The 22,237-nt window shown below is 39.2% G+C and overlaps 2 protein-coding genes across 4 annotated transcripts in view; one reads left to right on the forward strand and one right to left on the reverse strand.

The window, feature by feature from the left end:
- The first annotated feature begins 973 nt into the window (after window positions 1-973).
- On the forward strand, window positions 974-16,855 carry FAM98B (family with sequence similarity 98 member B). 2 transcript variants are annotated; one of them, XM_055810023.1, is made up of 8 exons: window positions 974-1,235; window positions 2,039-2,187; window positions 3,041-3,175; window positions 3,873-4,051; window positions 10,949-11,029; window positions 11,423-11,539; window positions 12,561-12,728; window positions 13,544-16,855. In XM_055810023.1, the coding sequence occupies exons 1-8, from the start codon at window positions 1,171-1,173 to the stop codon at window positions 13,889-13,891; spliced, it is 1,242 nt and encodes a 413-aa protein (XP_055665998.1). In that variant the 5' UTR covers window positions 974-1,170; the 3' UTR covers window positions 13,892-16,855. The 2 variants fall into 2 exon arrangements, with proteins under 2 accessions (XP_055665998.1, XP_013152410.1); XM_013296956.3 differs by lacking the exon at window positions 974-1,235 and adding an exon at window positions 1,328-1,644.
- A 1,004-nt stretch (window positions 16,856-17,859) lies between these two features.
- RASGRP1 (RAS guanyl releasing protein 1) overlaps window positions 17,860-22,237 on the reverse strand; it is a 42,618-nt gene continuing 38,240 nt past the window's right edge. For both annotated transcript variants that reach the window (XM_055809847.1, XM_027782681.2), the window contains exon 17: window positions 17,860-21,074. In XM_055809847.1, coding sequence (XP_055665822.1) covers window positions 20,940-21,074 — 135 coding nt within the window. In that variant the 3' untranslated portion in view covers window positions 17,860-20,939. The remainder of the gene's footprint in view (window positions 21,075-22,237) is intronic.

The raw sequence follows: 22,237 nt of genomic DNA on the forward strand, positions 1-22,237 counted from the left end.
GGGATAGTTTGGGACCAAACAGACAAAAAATGCTAATAATAGTTTATGCTTCTCTCTCAAAATTGCTGTCACTGAGGAAAGTTTGGAAATGAGAACCCAGACCTCTTAAAATAGAAGACAAAAGAACATCAAAGAAAGTCACATGTTTTGGGAGACCTGCCTTCTACTTTTCCAAGAAATAGGTCTAATGGTACTGGATCTGGAAATCCCTGCAGGTCACAGGACTGAAGGGTGATGTGCTCAGAGAGACACAGCAGGTCACACAGAGACACCCACACAGACACAGACACACACTACATGCAGTACGCAGTCCCACTCAGGCTACACAGCTTCCACGGCAATGGCCACATCCAGTGGGAAACTGCATTCCTGGGCAGCTGCTGGTCATGCTCATAGCGGGCACCAGTCAGCACAACACAACCCACCTATTCCACATTCCCTTTGTAATTTATTAAAAATACCATGAACAGCCTGGATTTTTGGCTCAACCAGGCTCCGGGAGCAGGTACCCTCCAGGCGCACACCCCTGGGGCAGGGCTGAGGGCGACCACTGTGCAAAATGAGGGCGACGGAGCCCTGCAGTCATGGCCTACTCCTTCTCAGGCGGATTTTCACAGTCTGGAATACAGTGAGATCCCAGAAACACTGCAGAGGTCCAGGCCTAAAAACCTGCTTTTTTAAACCGTCTCGCAGAGGAGGCGTGAGGCAGGCCGCAAGGGCGGGCGGCGGGGCTGGCTCCCCAGGCACAAGCTGTGTCTGGAGCCCCAGGGGTGGCCATGGGCTCTCCCGGCCCTGTGTTTCTCCAGGCGGCCGGTACCTGACGGCGGGTGAGCCGCCTGCAGCGGACTGTGGTCTGGGGCCAAACGCGGGGCAGGGCAGCAGGGCCAGCCGCAGCGCCGGCACTCGAGCCCCGCCAGGGAGGGGTGAGGCAGCCTGGCCACCCCTGGCTAAGGGAGGAAAGCTGCCGGCCTGTGTGGCAGGTCACGGGTGGCGCAGGGCGGCCCCACAGCCCCTCCGAGCGGCGGAGGCAGCTGCCGGGAGTGGGCGGGGGCAGCCCGGGGCCTCCCGCGGGGCGCGGAGCCGGCGGCGGCGGAACGTAGCGGCGGGCGCAGGTTGCGGCGGGCCGGTTTGAGCAGGGCACAGCGCGGCGCGGCGGGCCGCGGTGCCAGCATGAGGGAGCTGGCGCCCGGCGCGAAGATGGAGTGCGACATCTTGGACGCGCTGGAGGCCTTGGGGTAATCGGGGAGCTGCAGTGGCTCCCCCTTGGCCGGAGGGGAGGGGCCGAGGGAAGCCCGCCGCCGCGCCACCCGGCCGTGCGCCGACAGGGGCCCCTTCGCTGCGGGCGTGAGGCCGGGCCGGAGGCGGCGGGGGGACGGGCCTCGCGTTCCGGCGGGTGCTGGGGGAGGCCCGGCGGCGGCCCTGGCTGGGCCTTCTGCCTCGCCCGGGAGGCCGGGTCGCCCGGGCTGTGATGGAGGGAGGCAAAGGACGCGCGGCTGCGTGGGCGTTGCTTGGGGTCCGCAGGGTGTGAGAGCGCTGGGGCGAGCGCTGGGGCCGGGGCTGCCACCGGCCGGACTGCCCGCCCCCTCCGTTCGTGCCTGCCTGCCTCCCGTGAGGGCGCTTCAGCTGCAACAGAGCAGAAAAAATGTAAAATTTGGGTTAATTTTCAGTTATCTTATTGCTAGTACTCTAGGGCAGTGAGTTGTTAATGTTGGAAGGAAATCTCTTTGACTAAACACTTGAATTAATACTTTAATTCTTGCTTGTTTGACACCTATTGAGGCGTGAAACTGTTTTCCTGTACATGTGATATGTGAAAATGCCAGCCTCCTATTTGCTGACAAATAATTTTGCTTGTAAATTACCACTTTTTTTTTGTTGTTGCGTTTAAAAAAGATCTGAATTATTTCTCGACAAAAGTAACTTACAAAGATTAATTTCTTTCAGAGTAGTTGCTTACCAGCTTATAGTAAAATTATTTTTAAAATGGGTATGTTTTATGTTAAACTTGCTTCTTATCACGATGTTTTTCTCTGCGCAGGTACACGGGTCCACTGTTGGAGGAGGAAGCCCTGAACAAAGCAGCAGAAAATGGATTATCTTCCCCAGAATTTTTTGAGCTTTGTGTTTGGTTAGGTTCCCAAATAAAGTCACTTTGTAATATGGAAGAAAGCATCACTTCAACAGATGGTATATGAATGTTAATTTATTAAAGCAATTTAGTGTATGTTCAAGTGGATTTAGACCCATACTGTTCAACACTGTAGTCTCACTATTAGCTGAAATTTAGAAGATAGCTGGAAGATAGCCAGACTGAGACTGATAATATTTCTGTGCATGTGGCTCTTAGATTAAAGTCTTGTCCTTAAAGACAAGAAAGAAAAGAGAGAAAAAAAAAGATGCTTTTGAGTTGGTTTTCTATCTACATAAATATAAAAAGTACATTCATACATCCCCTGAGTGGTAGTTATATATAATCATATTTTGATGGCTTAAATTGCAGTGTCTGGTATTTTCAGCTAGTTGATCCAGTGCAGTGTGCCATTCAGCACTGTGTGTAGATACGCAAGTTGCTTGTTAGTGCTACCTGATTTTTTCTGTTGAGTGTTGGAACTTCAGTGAGATGTTATATTGCTTGTGTTTTCACAAAAAAAGTAGTAAAACTAAAAATGACCATTGAAAATAATGGGCTCATGACTCCTGTAAGTTGTTCATCAGAAAATTAATTACATTGATATGCTGTTTTGTGACATAAGCTGTTGAGTTCCTAGTGATGTTCGTTTGCATTCATGTCTTCAAAGACTGCTATAGCATCGCCTTCTTGTTCAAAGTATGGGTGCAGTATTGCTGTAGCTATTAAAAGGCTTGTCTGCTTGTATGTAGGACTTCCTTAAGCATAAGAAAATATTACTAGGGTGGTAAGTGGGAAGTCTTTCTCTGGGCTATTGAAACCTGCAATTGAATTGTATAAATTAAGAAAATTAGATTCAGATTTTATGTTTCTGTAAAAAGCCATTAGCTTTGCGTTTATTTATTCCCATAGGTGATAAAGATATAGAGAGCTTCCAGCTTGAGATTAGTGGCTTTCTGAGAGAAATGGCTTGTCCATATATGTCACTTACATCTGGAGACATCAAGGACAGATTAAGAGAGAAAGAAGATTGTCTTAAACTCCTTTGTAAGTTATAATTTACATTTTTCCCGTTTATAATACAGGTTTTTTATATACATCCTCCACTGTTACTGTATAATTTACATTGAATAGGTCTTTATGTATATTTGAGTGTATATGTACAACCATTACAACCTAGCTGAGCATGCATCAGCTGCTCAGGGGTGCAGAAATGGAAAATAGAAAACTATTTTAGTAGAAACTAAAACTTCTTTGTGAAGTATGGGTCAGCCTCCTGAGGCCTCCTGATCGCTTTCTTGATCCACTTCCAGCTCAGCTGAAACTGAGACCTTGCTTGCCATGTTTCTGAGAGATTTCTGGGCAGCTTAAAAGAAAATGCTACATGGTTTGAAGGTGCTGAAAGCAGGATTGAGAGAAGCAAAATCTACGCTTAAGCTGGACTTGGTCGAAGGTGTAGCAGCAGGAACCAGTGTGATAATATGAAACTAGCCAAAGAACTAGGGGTCTGGTGGCAGAAGTGGGTTAAGCAGTTAAATATGATGTGTAGGCTAAAGGTAGGAAGTCAGGTGAGAATTAGGTCAGAGTGGGAAACTGATACTAACCTGTCCAGGAGAGAACTGAGAAAGAGTCTCCCTTTTATCATTGTTGTCTTATAAATGTGTATATTGTATTTGTATATAAGAAGGGATGCAGAAAGATTTGAGTGTCTCTAAATCTGCCATTATTACACTTTTCTCTCTAGTATTTCTAAGTACAGAACTTCAGGCTTTAAAGATACTGCACAGCAAGAAAATTAAAGGTTCTCATTTGGAAAAGCACAATGAAATTCATCAGGAAGTGCAAGCTATTTGCGATGCACTGGGCCTGCCAAACTCCTCGACTTCTGATATTCCTCCCTTGTTAACCAATGTGGAACAAAAGGTATGGGCTTTTATGTGTTCTCTCTGTTGTTAAACTGTAAGCATAATCTCTTTAAGCATATATCTTAGAGTTAAGGGGCCAACAGCCTGATCTATAAAAGCCCTATCTGACAAGTGCACAGAATTTTTTATTCTGAAAGCCAGCTTAGTGTTTGAATTGTTTCAGTTATGAGGTGAAGTATTTCAAGTACGTCGCATCCGCAGGGAGATGCTGATGAGGCATACTTTGCCATGCAAAAGGTATGAGTTGAAGTAAGTTAGTTTTCCTGTTACCCATTCAGGTGTGCTGCAGCAAGGAGAAGACTTTGGGTAATAACTGATTGAGTGTTTATGTACCTGTAGTCATTTCTGGCATGTATTTAAATTTAATAGCCAAAACCTAAATTTTTGCTTTTCAGTTTATGAATTTCTAAATTGCAAGTATTGATTTGTTAGTGCCATTTCCTTAGTTGTAGAAGAGGATGAAAATGTCTGAATTACCAGTGAATAAGCCAATTTAAACCATACTCAACAGGATAGCTCTTTCAGTTGTGTCCCACCGGTTTCTAACTGATGTGATCTTTAGTCTGACTTCCTCACTGCAGAATGTAAATAGGCTCTTGGGGTGGAATTTATCTTCTGTCAGGCAGCTAGAAGTTCTGCTCTTTATTTCTCCCTAGTATTTGGAGAAAGAGTGGGCGACCAATCTCTAAGAATTACAGGAGATATGTGGAATGAATCTGTCTGCTGCTGAGTCTTTGAGTTTAGTAATTTTACGTGATTATGCTTCTTTATTTTTCTTCCTCCTCTTCTCATCAACAGCAGGCAGTTGAACATTCAGTGGTTTCGGGGAGAGGGCTTGTTACTTGCATGGTTTTCTTACATCTGTATAACTTTAGCATGACAAGATGAAACCTTTCAATACATTCATTTATAAAAAGCAGCATCCAGGTGGCTGAAGGCCTATTCCTGCACCATTAACTGTGCTTGATCTATTTAATTCTAATGAAATCTTTATATCCAGTCTTTCCGTTAAATATTTTTGAAAGGATAAAGATACAATCCTAGCACTGTGTTCTCAGGATTAAAAAGTCAGTTTTACAAGCAATAACTAATTGATTGAAACTTGCCTAGTACTGTTGCTCTCCCTCTGGGTGTTAGCTGTGTTTATATTCATGGGGGTTTGTGGGCTGCAGCCATGGGTAGTGGCCTTCCTTGCTCACTTCCTTGCTTCAGTTGAGTACAGCTTAAGTTTCATCCCATGTTAAAGGGGTAGGACTCTAGTTCTGCAACTGCAAGACAGCAAAACCAGATCTGATGGGCCAGTTCCTTCACACACACATAGAGAGTCTAGAAAGTTTTCTTTGAGTTACTAGACTCCTGCCACCTTTTGCAAAGTCCAGGATTTCTTTTCATAAGGGATCAGTGTCTTGAGTTGGTGTGTAGGGTGTTACTGTTACAGTTTATGTAAACTGTTCCAGTTTTGTAAGTACTAAAATGAGCTGAATCTTTAAAGCATGTTATCTTTTTTTTTTTTCCCCCAAATAATACTGTCTGCGCTGTTTTGCAATTGTTTTCAGGTCTGTCGGTTCCACAGTAGTTATACGACTTGTACTCACTTCATACTGTAGAAAGGCGGCAAGACTAGTTTGTTCCTCTTCTGCGACTCCAGATTAATCGTGTAATTTGTTCTCTGCATGTTTCATCCCTTACAAACAAAGGATTTATTTTTTTACTACTTCTCAGGAGATTTTTGTAGAATTTCTACCATATGTTTCCTTGGCCTTCATCCCTCCCTTTAATATCGGACAGGCTCAGAGTTACTCTGATACAGTACAGAGTTAGACACATTCGTAGCTGTAGCTGTGTTAGATCAGTGATACCACCAATCGGAATTCCTTTGCTTTGTAAACTTTTTTCAGTGCTATTTGTTGCTCTTTTTAGATTCTCACCAAAATTCACTTGAAATTATTGATTTCCTTTTCTAAATATTTTGTTGCTTTTGATTTAATTAGGTTCCATGTGAAATGCACTGTGGGTTTTTAGTATTATACTATATCATTTGTAATAGACACTTACATACCTATCTAGTATTTTTGTTGAATTTGCAAATGTATCTGCAGCATTTCAACATGTCTACTCTTTGTCTCTGTCTAGCATCTTCAACATTGTCAGTAGCTGTGGGAATAGTTCTGAGAATAGTTGGGCTGTGCAGCAGCAGTCTACCAAAGGGACAGATCACACATTGTATTTTGGTATGGAACATTAGCACGTTGATTGTTTTTAATAATTTGTCAGTTTATTTAAAAGACTAGTATAAAATCAGGATTTCTTTCTTCATTCAGACTATGAGTTTTATAGTAGCAGTCACGGGAAGTACCTTTGGAATTTGCATCTCCTGTAATAAACTGGGGGGGTGGTTGTCAACATACTTAAGAAAATGTGAGAGATGAAATGACAGTGTTACAGCCTCCTATCACTAAATATATTTTATTCTATAGCATTGAAAAACTAATAGTAATTTTGTAGTTATTTGGGTTTTTTTTTTTTAATGTTGTTCCCTTGTAAAGTATGTTTACAAAGGGTAACTCTGGGAGGCATTCTGGAATTCAGTACCAAAATCCCCGTAAATTCTAAATGACCATTCATCAGAGACTCAGAAAGGTTTATGCCGGTATTGTGCTTTGTAACTCATGCTCACATCTGGCTTTTTTCCTGTCAAGGTAGTGTGCATTTCACACCTAATTACAAAGTGACATTCTAATAGTGTTTATTTGAAAGACTTCTTAATATATTTTTCAAAAGACCAACAAAAGGTGCATATTATTTGTTTTCTAGAACATTTTTAATTTGTAGAGAATGAAAAGAAACTATAAAGGGCTAGCAAAGAAACTAAATCAGAACTAAGCTAAAAGAACATTTAAGTGAAATACTTTAAAAATATTTGGGAATACTTCCTAGAATTTATTCATATTTGGTGTGTGCTTTTAACTGTTGGTGTTTAAAAATTTTGCAGACATAATTAGGCCTGTACGTGAAATATCAATGGAGTTACAGGGAGCAAGATGAAAGAGTTGTTCTGTTCACCAGGCGTAAAGGTCAAACAGAAATGTCTTTGAAGTTAGTTAAATATTGAAATTAAAATGATCTGCAGGTAAATGGAAGACAGGTAGAGGGTGGCTTAAAAATATTTTGTGCTTAAGATTTTAGGTGATCTTTCTGCAGTTGTGCAGTATGCCTCATGACTAATCAAGACAGTGTTCCTTCCTTAAAGCGTTGCTAGTTTAACTTAAATTAATAACATGCCACCTCTCTCCAGGTAAGGTTTTTTCAAAATCTTGGAAACCCTGGAGGTGCGTGCGTGTATGATGTTTATCTGTGCAAATGGTGTTAAGCATAAAATTACTACTCACTTTTGACAGAGGGTAAAGATAATAAATATATGGAACGCAATAGTGAAACATGAGCTATAATTTTTTTAAGTAGTATAGACTTATAAAACAGATGAGAAATTTCATGTTCAATACATAAAGATATGCTGTATTTGGTAACAACAGAATAACTATATTTTTATACAGCAGATTTTGAAGTCAATGTTTTTGTCTCAAACAAATCCAATAACTGATTCATTCTCAAACTGTTTTTAGAGGGTGTGTGAACTTCCAAAGCAGTCCTTTAAATATTTAATGTTACCAAGGTCAGTGACACAGTATGTCCAGTAGTGAAGTATATTTATCTCCATCTAGCTTTTAATTAGTTGGTTTGCTTTTTACAGCTGAGGGTGTGAGAACTTTGTGATGATTTGGCTGTTGCAGTTTGTTTTACATTTCTATGAGTATGTTTTCACTGCTCTTTCTATCTGGGCACTGCTTTTAGTGTTGTTCCCACTTACACATACGGACTTCTTTCTGGGTTTTGGTTGTAGTGGTGATTTTTCTTAAAACTCCTGCTTATCCTTTTTAACCTAGGGCAACTGTTACGTTTAAGAATGTGGGTTATAGCATAGATTCTTGCATCAGTTATTTTCTTGTCTTCTGGTGGAAGATGCTTATGTCAAAGCTCTTGTGCTCCTAGTTCTGTCATCAGTCAAGGCTGGACAATGTGTTCTGCAGCGGTAAGGCGGCTCAGCTCATGTCACCATTATAGCTGCAGGATATGCACTCGGAGCCCGGCTGATGGCAGTGGGGGAGTAAAGTGGAGATGCAGTCATTTGGGCATGACTACAGTATGTCACAAACATGAACGTAGACCAGTTCTTCAGTGACAAGATTCTTCCTTAAGTGTTAACTTGATTAATAAACCTGTCACTGGATAAAATTACATAGGTATTCTCTAACCTGGAAATAAAAGGTTGCAGAAATTTGGGAGCAGTTTCCCAGTCAGTAAAGGATTGTTTCATTTAGCTGCTCTTGTTTCATCTAGTTCTGATTTTCACTGATTCTCTTAATTGTTCTCTCTAAACTTCCTTTCATTTTTCAGTTTATGGAAATCAGGAATATGTAGTGCTGGGTTAGGTCTTTTAATTGTGATTGACTTGTGGCAGAATGTGTGGCTTTTGTATGTGAAGCCCAGTGTTGTATTAACCACTTAGCTGCCCTTGCAGCTGCAAACTTGCTGTAATTCTAATCTCTAGATAGTATTTAGCATCACTGGTTTCCAGATTTTCTTCCACTCTGTAGCTATAAATGACATTGAGAATTTGTTTTGGTTTTCTTGTGTTTCAGCAGCCAGTCTCTTTTGATAGATTCTCTTCCTTTCAACTTGTTAGAAACTTTGAGGTTGTATTTCTGACCTTAGTGGTATACAGATAGGCACCTCTTACCTAACAGAATTTTTAATTCATCTGCTGTTTATTCTTTCTTCTATACTAATTAGTGATTTCTCCATCTCTTGCTGTCATGCTGATTTTATTATATTTTTCATTGTTACCTTTATTTTTTCATTCTTCAGACATTTGTTTAAATTCAAGCGTACTTTGTGCTTAGGTACATCTGAATTGTGAAGTAGATTATGAGAAGCATTGTGTACATGCTTCACTAAAATCAGCACAAGTTGGCTATGTTTAGAAGACAGACAAATTGGACAGCCCTGGAGGGCTTTTTGGAAAGAAAATAAAGGTTCTAAAGAAGCAAGAACTAGCAAAGAGGAGCATAGAGATCAGTAGGCTACATGGAACTGAACTTCACCTCTTATTGTAAACTTTTTTTTTTTATATGGATGGAGTATAACAGCAGGGAAACTAGATGGCCACTTTTCAGAAACTACTAGGCTGTCTTTTCTGCTGGAGTCAAAATACTGGTTTTGCGTAATTTGCTTACTGCACAGTAATTTTTTTACTTCAGACTTTTCCTGGGGGTATTGCATTTTTAACTTGCCACAGTGCTGTCCAAAGGTGATGTAAAAAGAACAAAATATACACCCTGGCTTTCACACAAAATTTGAGATCAGATTTTTTCCTTAGTATATGCAAAAAAGGGAAAAAGAGATAACTATGAAATCCCCGAAATACGAGAGTTGATTTATCAAGTATTCCTTTTCAAGTAGCTTTCTTTAATCAATTAACTAAGTGCTCTAGAATTTTATTTCTGTCTGAGTTGGTTTTTTTCATAGCGATCACAGAAAATGATACTTCTATAATACGTGGAACTCGAAACTCTGACAAGATGAACTAAGATAATACTGGAAGAGTGAGCTTTGAACCATATCTTTATGATAAATTTATTGTAAACACCTGTGTGACTAATGAAATCTTATAATCCTTGCAGATGTATCTAATGGCTGTCCTCAGCTACAGGTTGTAATGTAGATTGTGCACTACCTTAATCCTTCTTTGTGATATCTAAAAGAAAATTAACTCTTGGTTTTAGTCGTTTGACTTGGTTCCCCATAATTATTTATAAAAGCTAATGAAGATTTAGGTCAGGGGTCCTCAAACTTTTTAAACAGGGGCCGGTGTGCGGATGAAGTGGCAGGCAGCCATCTGCGGCTGCTTGGTTTCCACCCCCAACCCCCAGTGGGGGTTGGGGCGGGCAGGGGTGTGTGTCTGTAAATACCGGGGGCTGGATTGAGGACCCGGGGGGGGCCGTATCCAGCCTGCAGGCCATAGTTTGAGGACCCCTGATTTAGGTCTTCTGTGCATCAGAGTGTGTGCAAAGCTTGCAGGATCAGTGATACGCATGCATTCTACTCCAGCTGAAAAATCAGTTGGCTGGAAAGTTATGTACAGGTGTTGTGGGTATTCATGATGAGTTTTAGAAGAACTGTGCCAAAGGAGGTTCCTTCAAGAGGAGGAGGTGGAGGTTTCTTGTAGTGAGAGAAGAGAATGCAGTGGAGTCTGGAAGGCAGAGAGAGACCATAATGATCAGGGATGAAATTAGGACAAAAACTAATGGAAGAAGTATAAGCAAGGCAGATTTGGAGTGAATGCAAGTGTTAGACATAATGTTAAATGCCAGCAATTACAGGAATAGAAGACAATTAGTGAAAGTGGTTGCATACCCATCATACCTCCTGCCTTTCTTACTAGCACCCATCACCAGATTTTTGTAGCCAAGTCTAGCATTTGGGAACAGAACTCATAGTAGCTTCCAATTTTTACACTTCCTTAGTTGTAGTTACAGCACTTAGTAATAAATAAAATGAGTAATTTAACTAGTCCTACTCCCTCTATGCACTTGATAAATTTGCTACATAGATACTGTTCTGTTATAATTGGGAGGAGAAGTGGTGTACCATAAAATATTTTTGTGTAGAGGTTGGTCACATAGTGAAAGTATTCAGGAAATCTTTGTAATGGATAAGTCAGATGTGTATCTGTGCTATACTTGTAAGATCAAATAGCAAATTGTGATTGCAGAAAATTGTGCTGAAATAAATGTAAATATAATTTGTATTCTGAGAAGTATGTGTTTCGTTTCAGATAAAGGAAATTCTCTCAAAAGTTCAAAATAACCACGTGGGGAAATCACTGCTAACAAAACCTCTGAATTCCGACCAAGTGGTAAAAAAAGTCTCTCCTTTTCTTTTCTGCATTTAACAGGATGGTCAAAATTAATGCATACAGCTTCATCTAACTTTGTCCATTTCACAGTCACTGTTCTATTGCTACATATTAATACTAAAATTTAGTTGCTAAATATTAACAGTGCTAATCAGATGCTTCCAGAATTAATGTTATAAAACAGACTTTGGGTTGATTCATCCACTTACTAATTTCCCAAATATTTTGTATATACATACTACTGTAGCATTACACAGATGCACCCCTAATTCTATACAGTTTATAGTGGTGACCTGGGGATAGACATCTTATTTGCTGAATGGGGTTAGCTTTAAATTGACTTCTATAACTCTATAGATGTGAACATTTGGACTTTTTATTGTAACACTGCAGGAAAGATTGGAAAAAATCAATGATGCGCTTCGCAGTGAGTATGAATGCCGCCGACGTATGTTAATGAAGAGGCTAGATGTGACAGTACAGTCTTTTGGCTGGTCTGATAGAGCAAAGGTAAGCTTGATGCTTATTTTTTTGCTTCCTGTAGTGGGAATCTGCTACAGTTCCATGGGTCTTGCTACCAAACATACATACTATGTAAATACACTTCAGTTTTATTTATAACTTCTCCAAGAAGGTTTTGGGGATTGAAAATGTTTTGGCATTTATATAATTTAGATGATTTTTTTTTTTTTTAAGCCAAGAGGCAAATTGTTGTCTTTTTTTAATTTACTTGTTAGCTTGCCTTTTTTCCCCACTGTTGAATAGGTTTAGATACCTTTCTCTACTTCAGATGCTGTGGCATTTTTTTGTGTTTTTTTTTAACGTGTTCAGTCCCCAAGACAGGTAAGTGTGCAGACTGAAATGGATCCATAAATGGTGTAGTAACTGCCTAGCAAAACAGTCATGTAAAGAAACAATACCTGTTGTCTGGTCCATCCAAGATCAATTTTTTTTTTTTTTTTCTCTGAATGGCGATCATTCTTGATGTTCCTAGAAAGTGTATTTGTTTTTCTTTTTTGTTAAAAAAATGAAACATCAAGGTGTGTTTGGAAAAAATCTTTTCTCTCCCTTTCACGGCTTGCAGAAGTGTTTTGCTCCATTGATACATTTAAATTTTTTTCCACAAATTTACTGTACTTTGAAGCTGCTCTGTTTTAATTACATTTAGAAGTAATTTGTTAAATACGGCTATGTAAAGTTTTTGAGAGAGCAGGCTGGACTCCTAAATTTAGATCTTTAAATATGCTGGAAAACCTCAAAGAATCTGTTTGATGCCAGTGGATAGGAGAATTTCTTTTGTAATGGTGCTAAGTTTCAACATCCGTTAAAACATAATCAACGTTTTTGTATAGTAGCTCCTCAGCATGAAGAGAATTGGTAACAGCTGGCATTGTATTTTGTAAGGTAACTTAAATTTTCAGACAGTGTGTGTTCAAATTGAAACTTACAGAGACCAATGCATGGCTTATGGTAAGTGTGTTTCTGTGTTTTATGCCTAGCAAGTAAGTTGCGTTTGATTTTTATCATTTAGGTAAAAACAGATGACATAGCACGAATCTATCAGCCCAAGCGCTACGCGTTATCTCCAAAGTCAACTATTACATTAGCTCACCTTCTTGCTGCTCGAGAAGATTTATCAAAGATCATAAGAACAAGTAGTGGATCAACACGGGAAAATACAGTCTGTGCAATCAACAAGGTATACTTTTTCTTTCTGGGATGCAATAAAAGGACATGGGGATTTACAGACCTATCAAAAGTAATTCTGGAATTATACTCCTTGCTTAATACTTTCATTTCTTTTTGCAAGATACCTGGTGCTTCAAGAAAGGAAGGTTTGCAGCATTCCAGTAGGCATTGCAGCAGCTTCTTTTTTTATCTTATTACACAGTCATTCTTGCAACAGGATGAAACAGTAGTGGGGGCTGTATGTGTGCACATGCATGTGTGTATATGACCTCTTGAGTTCAGTGGAACTGCGCGCCTCAAGTTGAGTCTTTCTGGTATCATTTCCTGGGCTACCTGTTTGCAGGATTATGTTGTTCAGTTTGTAAACGAGTGTCTTTAGTTAATCAGTATATTTGAAATTTATGTTTAAAAATTATAAAAGTTTCTGTGGATTTGTTGTTTTGCTGCAAAGTAGATTTATTTGGTTTGGCTAGAGTAATTAATCAACATTGTACTGCTTTCTTGATGATAAAAGCTGGAGTTACTAGTTTCACCACTGTAATGGTGACTAAACCCATTTTATTTACAGATTTTTCTAAAGTTTTGTGCTTCATTTAGATACACTTTAATATGTTCTGATCCCAAAGATTCTGAAATTTCTTAATTATTGTAGGATCTCAGAGAAAAGTTTTTTTCTTTCTTGAGAGGACTTTTAATTGGAGTGCCTGGGACTGACCAGAGTATGTTAACATTCATCACACAGCGAGTTTAGGAAATTCAAAAGCAGTAGCAAAAAGACCTACTACATTTTTTTTTAAACTCAAAACAACCTATTTTTCCATACAGGTTCTGATGGGGAGAGTACCTGACCGTGGAGGCAGGCCAACAGAGATTGAACCACCTCCTCCCGAAATGCCTCCTTGGCAAAAAAGACAAGAAGGTGGTGGAAGGGGTGGCTGGGGAGGTGGTGGTGGTGGAAGGGGTGGCTGGGGGGGTGGAGGGGGTAGAGGAGGAGGAGGAGGAGGAGGTGGTGGTGGTGGGTTTGGAGGTGGGGGTTTCAGAGGTGGTGGAAGAGGTGGAGGTGGCTTCCAGGGGGGCAGGGGAGGTTATGGGGGCAGGGGAGGTTATGGTGATAGGGGAGGTTATGGTGATCCATATGGTGGAAGAGGAGGGGGAGGATACCGAAGATACTAAAACACTGTAAATATTAAGAGAGTAATTGGCAAAATATAGTGGTGGTGTTTACTGGTATGAGAAATTTAGATATGTTAACTCGGGTTTAGGTTAGAATTAAGTATGACCGTATGAATCATTGCATTAGACCAACTGATGTTGTCATTGAATTCTTTTAGTTAACTGAACAGAACTTTTATACTAAAATGTGATGACTAAAGTCCTTGTTTTTCGTACTGCTCATAGGGTGGTTTTTATGTCATTTTATTTAAAATAAGCCTCAGAAAAATGAATAAAACCCTTTCTAAACAAACAAAAAATACATTATGTAACGTTCAAGCCTCTCCAATTATTGCATGTTGCATGTCCACTCCTCTGCTCCAAAATGCTGTGTAGAAAACAAAATAGGCCTAAGAACCAGATGGAAACACTTGCAGGAGACTCTAAAGTGCTGCTTTCAGGCTTTTTCTCTTCCACCTAGTTTTCATATGGGACGTGTAAACAAATTTTCATGTCAAATGTTAAAATCCTTAAGGCTTTCATCAAAATTATTCAATTGGATTTCTTATTCTTCCAGAATTTCATATAAAAGTAGCATTCTGAACTAATACTCTACAGAAACTAATAAAATTAAGGTTGTTTTGTGTGTTCGTAAATGTATCGTAGACTACGTGAAAGTCAGAGCATATACCGTAAACTCACAATCATGGTGAGTTTTGATAGCGTCTATTTTCATTTTACCTGTTCTCCATTTTATTTGTGTTTCATAGAAATATTTTAAGTAAGATCAGATTGGGCAGGAAACTTATGCAGCCATCGTGTCTCATAAGAGTTCATTTATATATTTCTTCTGAGTCAGGCTTGAGACATAAAGGTTGAATAAGCTGAGCTTCTTGAGAAAGAACATACCAGTTCTTTCCCCCTGCGTGCCACCCTCCCTCCCTTTTTTTTTTTTTTTTGTCCCTGCCTGCTCTGTGTTCAAGAATGGCCAGCTGCCCAGATAGTAAGGTGTCTCACACAGCAGTTGTCCTTCCTCCGTGACTTTTCTCTCTCTTACTCTGCTAACCCATTGGTCTGGTAACCTGAAAGCAACCATCTTGTTACGGTGTGGGTGCCTTCTCCTTCATAAACAGTATTACTCTAGATGAAGGAGTTAGCTTTCGTACAATTATGGCTGTAAATACATGCAGACAAGAATTTAATTTTAGAGCTGTCAATTAAAGACGGCAGTTTCTGTTGTCCAGCATCTATTAGATCTCCCCTGTTGTGAGGCCGCTCGTGAGTACAGAGGTGGAACAGAAAGATGATGCCCCAGTATATACTCATGACAGTATTTATCAGGGTCAGGTTACTGCAGAGAGACTTGGCGGTGTCTGTTGATTGCATAGCACAGAAGCCATGAAGCATTTTAATTGAGCATGTAACTGCAGGCTTAACTGCGTGTTGAACTTTAGGATTTGATTTTGGGTTTCTGTTCCACAGTTAACGAGTTCTTTCTGCACAGATTTTCTATTGGTGTCCATGTTTGGTATGCTTTAAAGGTGTTACTTTACCTTCAGGAACACATGCATCATGTGTTTCATAGGCAGCTTTATGCATGAATGTAAAGCTGTTCGAAATCAGTTATTATCTCTTCCAAAAGCCTATGGCAGATTTTAATAAGCCATCACCAGCCTTCCTTCTCATTTGAAATTTTAATCCAGATAAACTTCAGAAGTTTCTCTTCTGTTGTTTCCTCTCTGATCATAGGGTGCTTGAGAATGCTGCTTGTGATGCAGTAGATACAGCATTATGCAAACTTTAAGGTCCCAGCAGCTGCCTAACAAAAAGGGGCAGAAGTTTTCCTTGCTTGAACGTGTTAGCTTGGATGTGAACTCTTGAAATAACGGCTTAACTTCACCCAGCTGCTAGCAGTACAGTTCCTTTGCCAATTTTTTTTCTACATTCCATGCTGGCCTAAGCTGTTGCCAGCTTCTGCATTCAGTATGGAGAGACCCTCATGGATCCTGTGGGAGCACAGTACTGGGTTTCTTGCTGTTGAGCTTGGGTTTTGCCTAATGCTCTGGAATAGCTTGCAAATTGATGACGTAGCAAGTGAGACTGCTGGCCTTGGAGGTGAAGTGTTGGTCAGCAAAGCAATGGAGAGAGCAGTTTTTGACAACCAAAGCCTTGATATAAAATTCTGCTTGCTCATCCCAGTGTTGTGTTTTGGTAGAAGCAATTTACAAACAGCAGGCAGGGATTTAGCTTTACCAAGGAAATATGCTAGGAAAATCAAATGGTTTATCTATACTTAAAGATTTCATCAGTCTTAAGGTGTGCAGTTGTACTGGTTTAGTTGAACTGTTGTAACTGTGGACGTGCCTTGGTGCGTTTACACTCGTCAGTTTATCCTGTGTGTAGCAGGCAGGATGGTTCTGAATGAAGTAAACCCTGACGTGAACTAGCTGTGTTGCCCACATGTAATTCTGACAGTTACATTATTTCAGTACCATACTTAAATTATATTTATCTAGACCATGTAAAAGATGAGACATTCAAATAGGTTGGAGGTTTGTTTTTTTTAATCTGGCCATTTCACTTTTTCTTGAATAATTCCAAAATGTGAAGCCAGTAGTGGAAAACTAAAGTAAGCACCACCACGTTTCAGAGGTATCCTTTTCTGTCCTGTTGTCATAATGTATGCTTTTAATTTATCAAAAGATGCAATAATACCATAGAAATAATTGATTTAAACCTTTTCTCAAATTTTGTATGTTCGTCTTGAAAAAGTATTTTCAAAAATTCTGTTGCAAGTAAAATATTTTCATATACATGTTTGTGAGATTTTTATGTTTATTCACACATAGTGAACATCTACCTGAATATTGTTTTGTTTGATTAAGAATTGGAAAGATAGGTTGGGTTTTTCTTTTTTCAGGATTTGAGAGTCACTTTTGTTAACAGCTGTAAACACTGAGGAATAAAGTACTGTATTTGAAGTTATTTGCATCACTTGTGTAGTGTGATTTGGCTCCACTATCACATGTTCCTCCTATGTTTGTAAGGAATAATTCCTGCTGGTGACTTACAATAGTGATGGAACTTAACTTTTTATGATAAGGAAAAAGAACAGATATATTTATACCAGCATTGAGAAGGCTGGAGATAACAATATAGGAAAAATTCAACAGGCAGGACATGTCACAAATACATCCCTGTTACATTGTCTGTGATTACTAAGGAATCTCAGTTAAATTTTTCTTAGTAAAAAAACCCAGTGTTATAGATCTGTACAATAATTACTTTTGTCTCTCCATAAAGGAAATATCCTCTAATTACTTCTGAAGTTTCCTTTTCTTAATTTCTGTAATTATGATGTAAAACACAACTTCTTTTGTGTGTGCAAGACTGTAGAGTAGATCTGCCCATATAAATAGGAATTCTGGTTTTGGTGGTTAGTCAGCACTCTACGTCTTCATCCCTTGCCTCCCTCAGATGATTGAAGATAACTGAGTAAATGTTCATTAGCCCATGTAAGAACACATTTGAGGTGAGGTATTCTGAGGTTTACTACACGGACAAGAATAGCAAGTCTTTAGGGTTATATAGTGCTGCCTGTATAATAGCCAGCAGTGGCAGATGCTTACAGAAGCCCTGTTGAAACTTGGCTGTCGGGCTGTGAAATCTTTTCAGAATTAGAATTTTTAACAAAAGTGAGAGATTCTGCTAATGAAGAGTTGTGCTTTCTGCTAATGAAGAACTGTGCTTTGTAATACTTGGAATAGTGAGTAGCAAAACAGTGTACTGTGTCAACCATTAAAATACCAAAAAAATAATGCGCAAATACCTAGCTTCCCGAGTTTTCTCAAAGCAATGTTCCAAGGATTTCAGAAGGTGGAGCTAGACTGGGGACTCGGGTAACTAGGTTAATTCTGCAGCAGTGTCTCATATGACTGAGTCAAGGAAGATGAATACAGGTGGTTTAGATTTCTTTGAGATACAAACTCTGAGGCATGAACTGTGATTTTATTTTTTTTCTATTATAAATAGTTAACAGTAATCTTACAATTTATATAAAATCTTTACAATCTGTACACTTTTTCAATCTTCTCCAACAGCATCAGACCAAAAATTTTTCAAGTTGCCACAGAGATCAGTTACAACAAAATAACAGATTGCTACTGTAACAAAAATGTATTTCTAAAAACATATAAGCTATTTAAAGGTAGTTGTGTTTAATCTGAATATGAACAGCACCCCTGCCTTAATTAATTGTGATTGTTAATTGTGATTATGACTCCATCTATTTTTATCTTAAATTTAGAAATTAAAAAGAATTAAATATCTAATTATCAGAATTCACACTTGAAAATAAACTGTACTTGGTAGGGGGTAGGCACTTGGTTTTTCTTCCTTCCTGTATGTACATGAAACACAGCTGAGCCTGGAGAAGGAATACAGGTGAGTGCTTTTCATTTAAATTAGCCATGACGATAAAATTTCAGTATCAGTGTTTGCTAACATTACTTTTAAACAGCACTTAGTACTTTAATTGTATTTTTTTTCCTAGCATGAAGCAGCTTGGGAGATTAATACAGATACGATTTTTGTTCAGTAGCTCTGTCAGTATCCCTGTAGTCAGTTTCTGCTATTAGTCTTTCATGCAGCAAAAAGGAAGTCCCCAAAGAAAGAAGGGGCTCCCATCATAAACAAGCAAACAAAACCCCAACTGTAAGGAGCTTTGGGCAAACAGAGAACCTGAAGGTACTTTGAGAGCTCAGAGATTCTCCAGGTACCAACTGACTTCGAAGAAGGAAGTTTTCAGCTTATGTCAAGCACCACATACTTATTCTGTAAGGCATTCCTGCAAACAGATCCCTTCTAAGGCATTCAGATTGTAGGAGCAAGAAGAAAACACAGAGAAATGTTAAGTTAGCAGTTAAGGCTGTACAAATCTTTGATTGTAACTCAATTTTGAGTATTAAGTACTCAACCTAGTAACACGGTAGCCTATAGGCCAGCTGTTGATGTTAGGGAATTTTCTTAAGTAACAGCTTTTGTTCATGATCTCCACCCCCCAGCACAAAGTGTATGCATACACACAAATTCTGTCAGAATCCAGAGTTTAGACCACAAGCAAACAGTTATCTTGGCTGCACAAGATTCGTAAGTTTTCGCTGCTCTTTTTTGGGTATTTTCGAAGTACATAAAACATTCAACTTTTATCTTGTTTATTCCAATTGTTGCAGAAACAGACTTACTTGCTAAATGCCTATTAGGAATGTGCCTTGCTGTAGTTCCTTGAGTAGAGGACAAAATCGAGAAGCTTGCAGAAAATGGGCAAAGCAGGTTTGCAGTCATGACCTGAAAGCCATTCTGACTGCTTCATTGATCAAAGTGCAATTCCATGTTAATTGTTAGTAATTCAGGTTTAGTGTATGAGGAAAAAAAGCTGCACAATCTTCACAGCTGCTGGTTTTTGTCCTATGCGTTTCAGTTATTTACAGTAAGGTAACAAAATCTATTATTACTACAGTTTCCCTCCATTTGTTTTTACTTACACATGGGGATGCAAGCACAAACAGAATTCAAACCAAGAATTTAGAATCACTTAAAATTAGCTTCAAATGGACTTTTTTTATAAATAAAGCATTCATATACTTGATAATGACTGTAAATTGCAGATGGAACATACACTTATACCACTTTCAACAAAGCACGCATGCTATTGTAATGGGTTGACTAAATTTCAGCCTATAACGGACTTGGAACTTACAAGTTTTGAAAAGCATTGAATGGACTTTGTAGATAAACATATCAAAGTCATAAGGTTCTGATGTTTAAGTGTATGATGATGAATCCCTCTGAGAAATGCAAGCAAGTTTTATGCAGCTGTCAGTGTACAGACTAAAATTGCATTTGCATTCCAAGACAAAGTTGGCTATTCTGATGAGCAGATTTACCAGGAACTTGAAAGACTGTTTTGTCGTCTTTTACAATATGTACACTTTGTAGCTTTAAGAGAATTAAGTTACCTCCCTAGGACCTTTTACTATACAAAATTTACACACATAAGAGCACACTCATCTTGACTCTTTACCTAAAGTGCATGTGAAATATAGAAGACAAACCCATGGAGAAACCCTAGTAGTTAGAATCATAAGTTAGGAGCTCTGGAATACAGTAACTGTGACACTGGGATTACTGTACAGATTCCCTCATCACATGGCCCTTGAGGTTCTACTCAACAACGCCATCCACTCTGACATGACAGAAAAATAATCAGCCTTGTCCTGTATCTACGGTATGTGGACAACAAGTTATCCCTTAAGCCAAATAAGTAGGGCTAAGTGTTCCAAGCTGTGGCGTGGAACACAAAAACAGGAGCAGTATTCAATGTAAACTCTCTCTAGTTTCATCTGTTTTACCTCAACAAAGGTAAGTGTTTGAGCAGCGGGATTTCTAAAGCTCTGAAAGAGGTTTAAAAAAATTGTCAGTTTATCTTAAAGTCTAAGAATCAAGTATCATTAGCTTAACCACTTATTTTAATATTCTTGCTAAACTTTGGAAAGATGACAGTTCGCTTCATAATTTTAATTGGTTTCAGCCACAATAAAGAACCGTTCCTCTTAATGGAATATTTCTACAGTTTTACTTAAATACTCTGATTTTTTGAACATTTGTTTCTACAAACCTGAATTTGGGGAAAATCTGAGACGACAGTGTCTTACGAATACCTACTTTCTAAGAACACTTGTAGAGTAAGGTGTGCTGCTGCCAGACAAGTCACTGGGGAATCCACATGGTCTTCATCATTAACAGAAACTTAAGCAACAATGTCACTCCTTTTAAAAGCAATCCCAGAAGATAGTATTTTCATTGCACAGATAATGCTAAATGACCTTAAAAAGTCAAAGGAATGGATTTATACATTTGGGAGTGTATGTTTAATCTGGAAATGTGTTGAGTAAAGAGTATTTCTGTTTAACATCCTTCAGACTCTCTCTCGTTCACTTGATAAATGTGCCTTACCACAGCTCCGCCTTCAGTCTTACGTTCTTCCATAGGAGATTTCCTCTCTTGTCTGCTAGGAGCAGTCTCTGTATTGTAGGTTATTGACTACATGGTTTCTTCTCTGGATCGTGAGAGACTCAATTGTTTTATGTGCCTGTTCCAGCTGGATCTTTAAACCTTCATTGTCTGCCTTTAGAATATTTCTTTCCTAAACAAAACCAAACCACACATGCAAAAAAAAGAGAATGGTATTATATTTTGAATTTGCTTCAGGACTGTCTGATTGTATGTTTAGGTTGACTGGCATAAACGTTAAGTTGGTGTAGCTCTTATCAGAACAGAACCAGTAACTTGCTTGAATGTTTCCGTAGTCACTGGTCTGTCCTTTGTGTATACTCCCCAGCAGCTGGCGTCTGACACCCTGTCCACAACCTGCCTTTATCCACCCTCCACTGTTCCTCTCGTAACAGCAGCAGTCTAGGGGAAACAAGAACACAGCTCACACTTCACTGCTCTACTAATGCAAAATTTGTTGTCCAATAATCTGAGACATTAACTTACAACATCAGCTGCTGTTCAGTAATTGAGGTCAGGATCTGCTGAGGAAGCAAGGTAAACTGTGGGACTCAGATGAATGGGACATTTTAAAGAACCAGTTCTTACTAGTACATCCATGCTTCACACCCTTGTCTACATCGAATGCATTGTGTTGACTGAAAGTGGTCTACACTGAAGATTCTTGCTAATTGTCTTAATCTCTGTCTTAATAAGCCAACCATCTTTCATTAACTATCAGCAGCAAAGGATACTTTGAAAGTTATACTGATCATTCAAAGATCAGGCTGTGGCCTTGTTGTTGGACTGTTTCCATGTTCTGTCTCAGAATAGTGACAGTAATTAAGTATGAAAGTAAGTTTGCCTTTGCTCCTCATAATCACATCTGGATCTACCCATCAGTTGCATTGTTGATACTATGATTGTCTCTTTAATCTGTCTCAAAAGGTGGTGTTTCTACAAACCCGAATGTGGGCCAAATCTGGGGTGACACTGTCTTATGAATAGCTTATTGTCAAAACATTCACAGAGTAAGGTGAGCCACAGTGGGGCTGATGCAGGTGAAATCTAGCAAGAGGTGTCATGTCTGTTCACAAAACAAAACTTCTTGGTGACTTAAAGTTATCCAGAAAAGAAAAAGGGACTGTCAGTTGAACAAAAGCAGAGCTCCCCACTCTGTGTGTTCTGTCACTTAGGGGAACAGAAGCCACCTGAAGAGTCCTGAATTTCTTCCTATGTTGCTTGTTTTATGGAGTAACATCCTGTCCTAAGATCATAACAAGGGCTTCAAAATTTGTGCCCTACACTAGTATTAAA

Source organism: Falco peregrinus, chromosome 1, assembly GCF_023634155.1.
Source record: "Falco peregrinus isolate bFalPer1 chromosome 1, bFalPer1.pri, whole genome shotgun sequence".
NCBI classification, from domain to species: domain Eukaryota; kingdom Metazoa; phylum Chordata; class Aves; order Falconiformes; family Falconidae; genus Falco; species Falco peregrinus.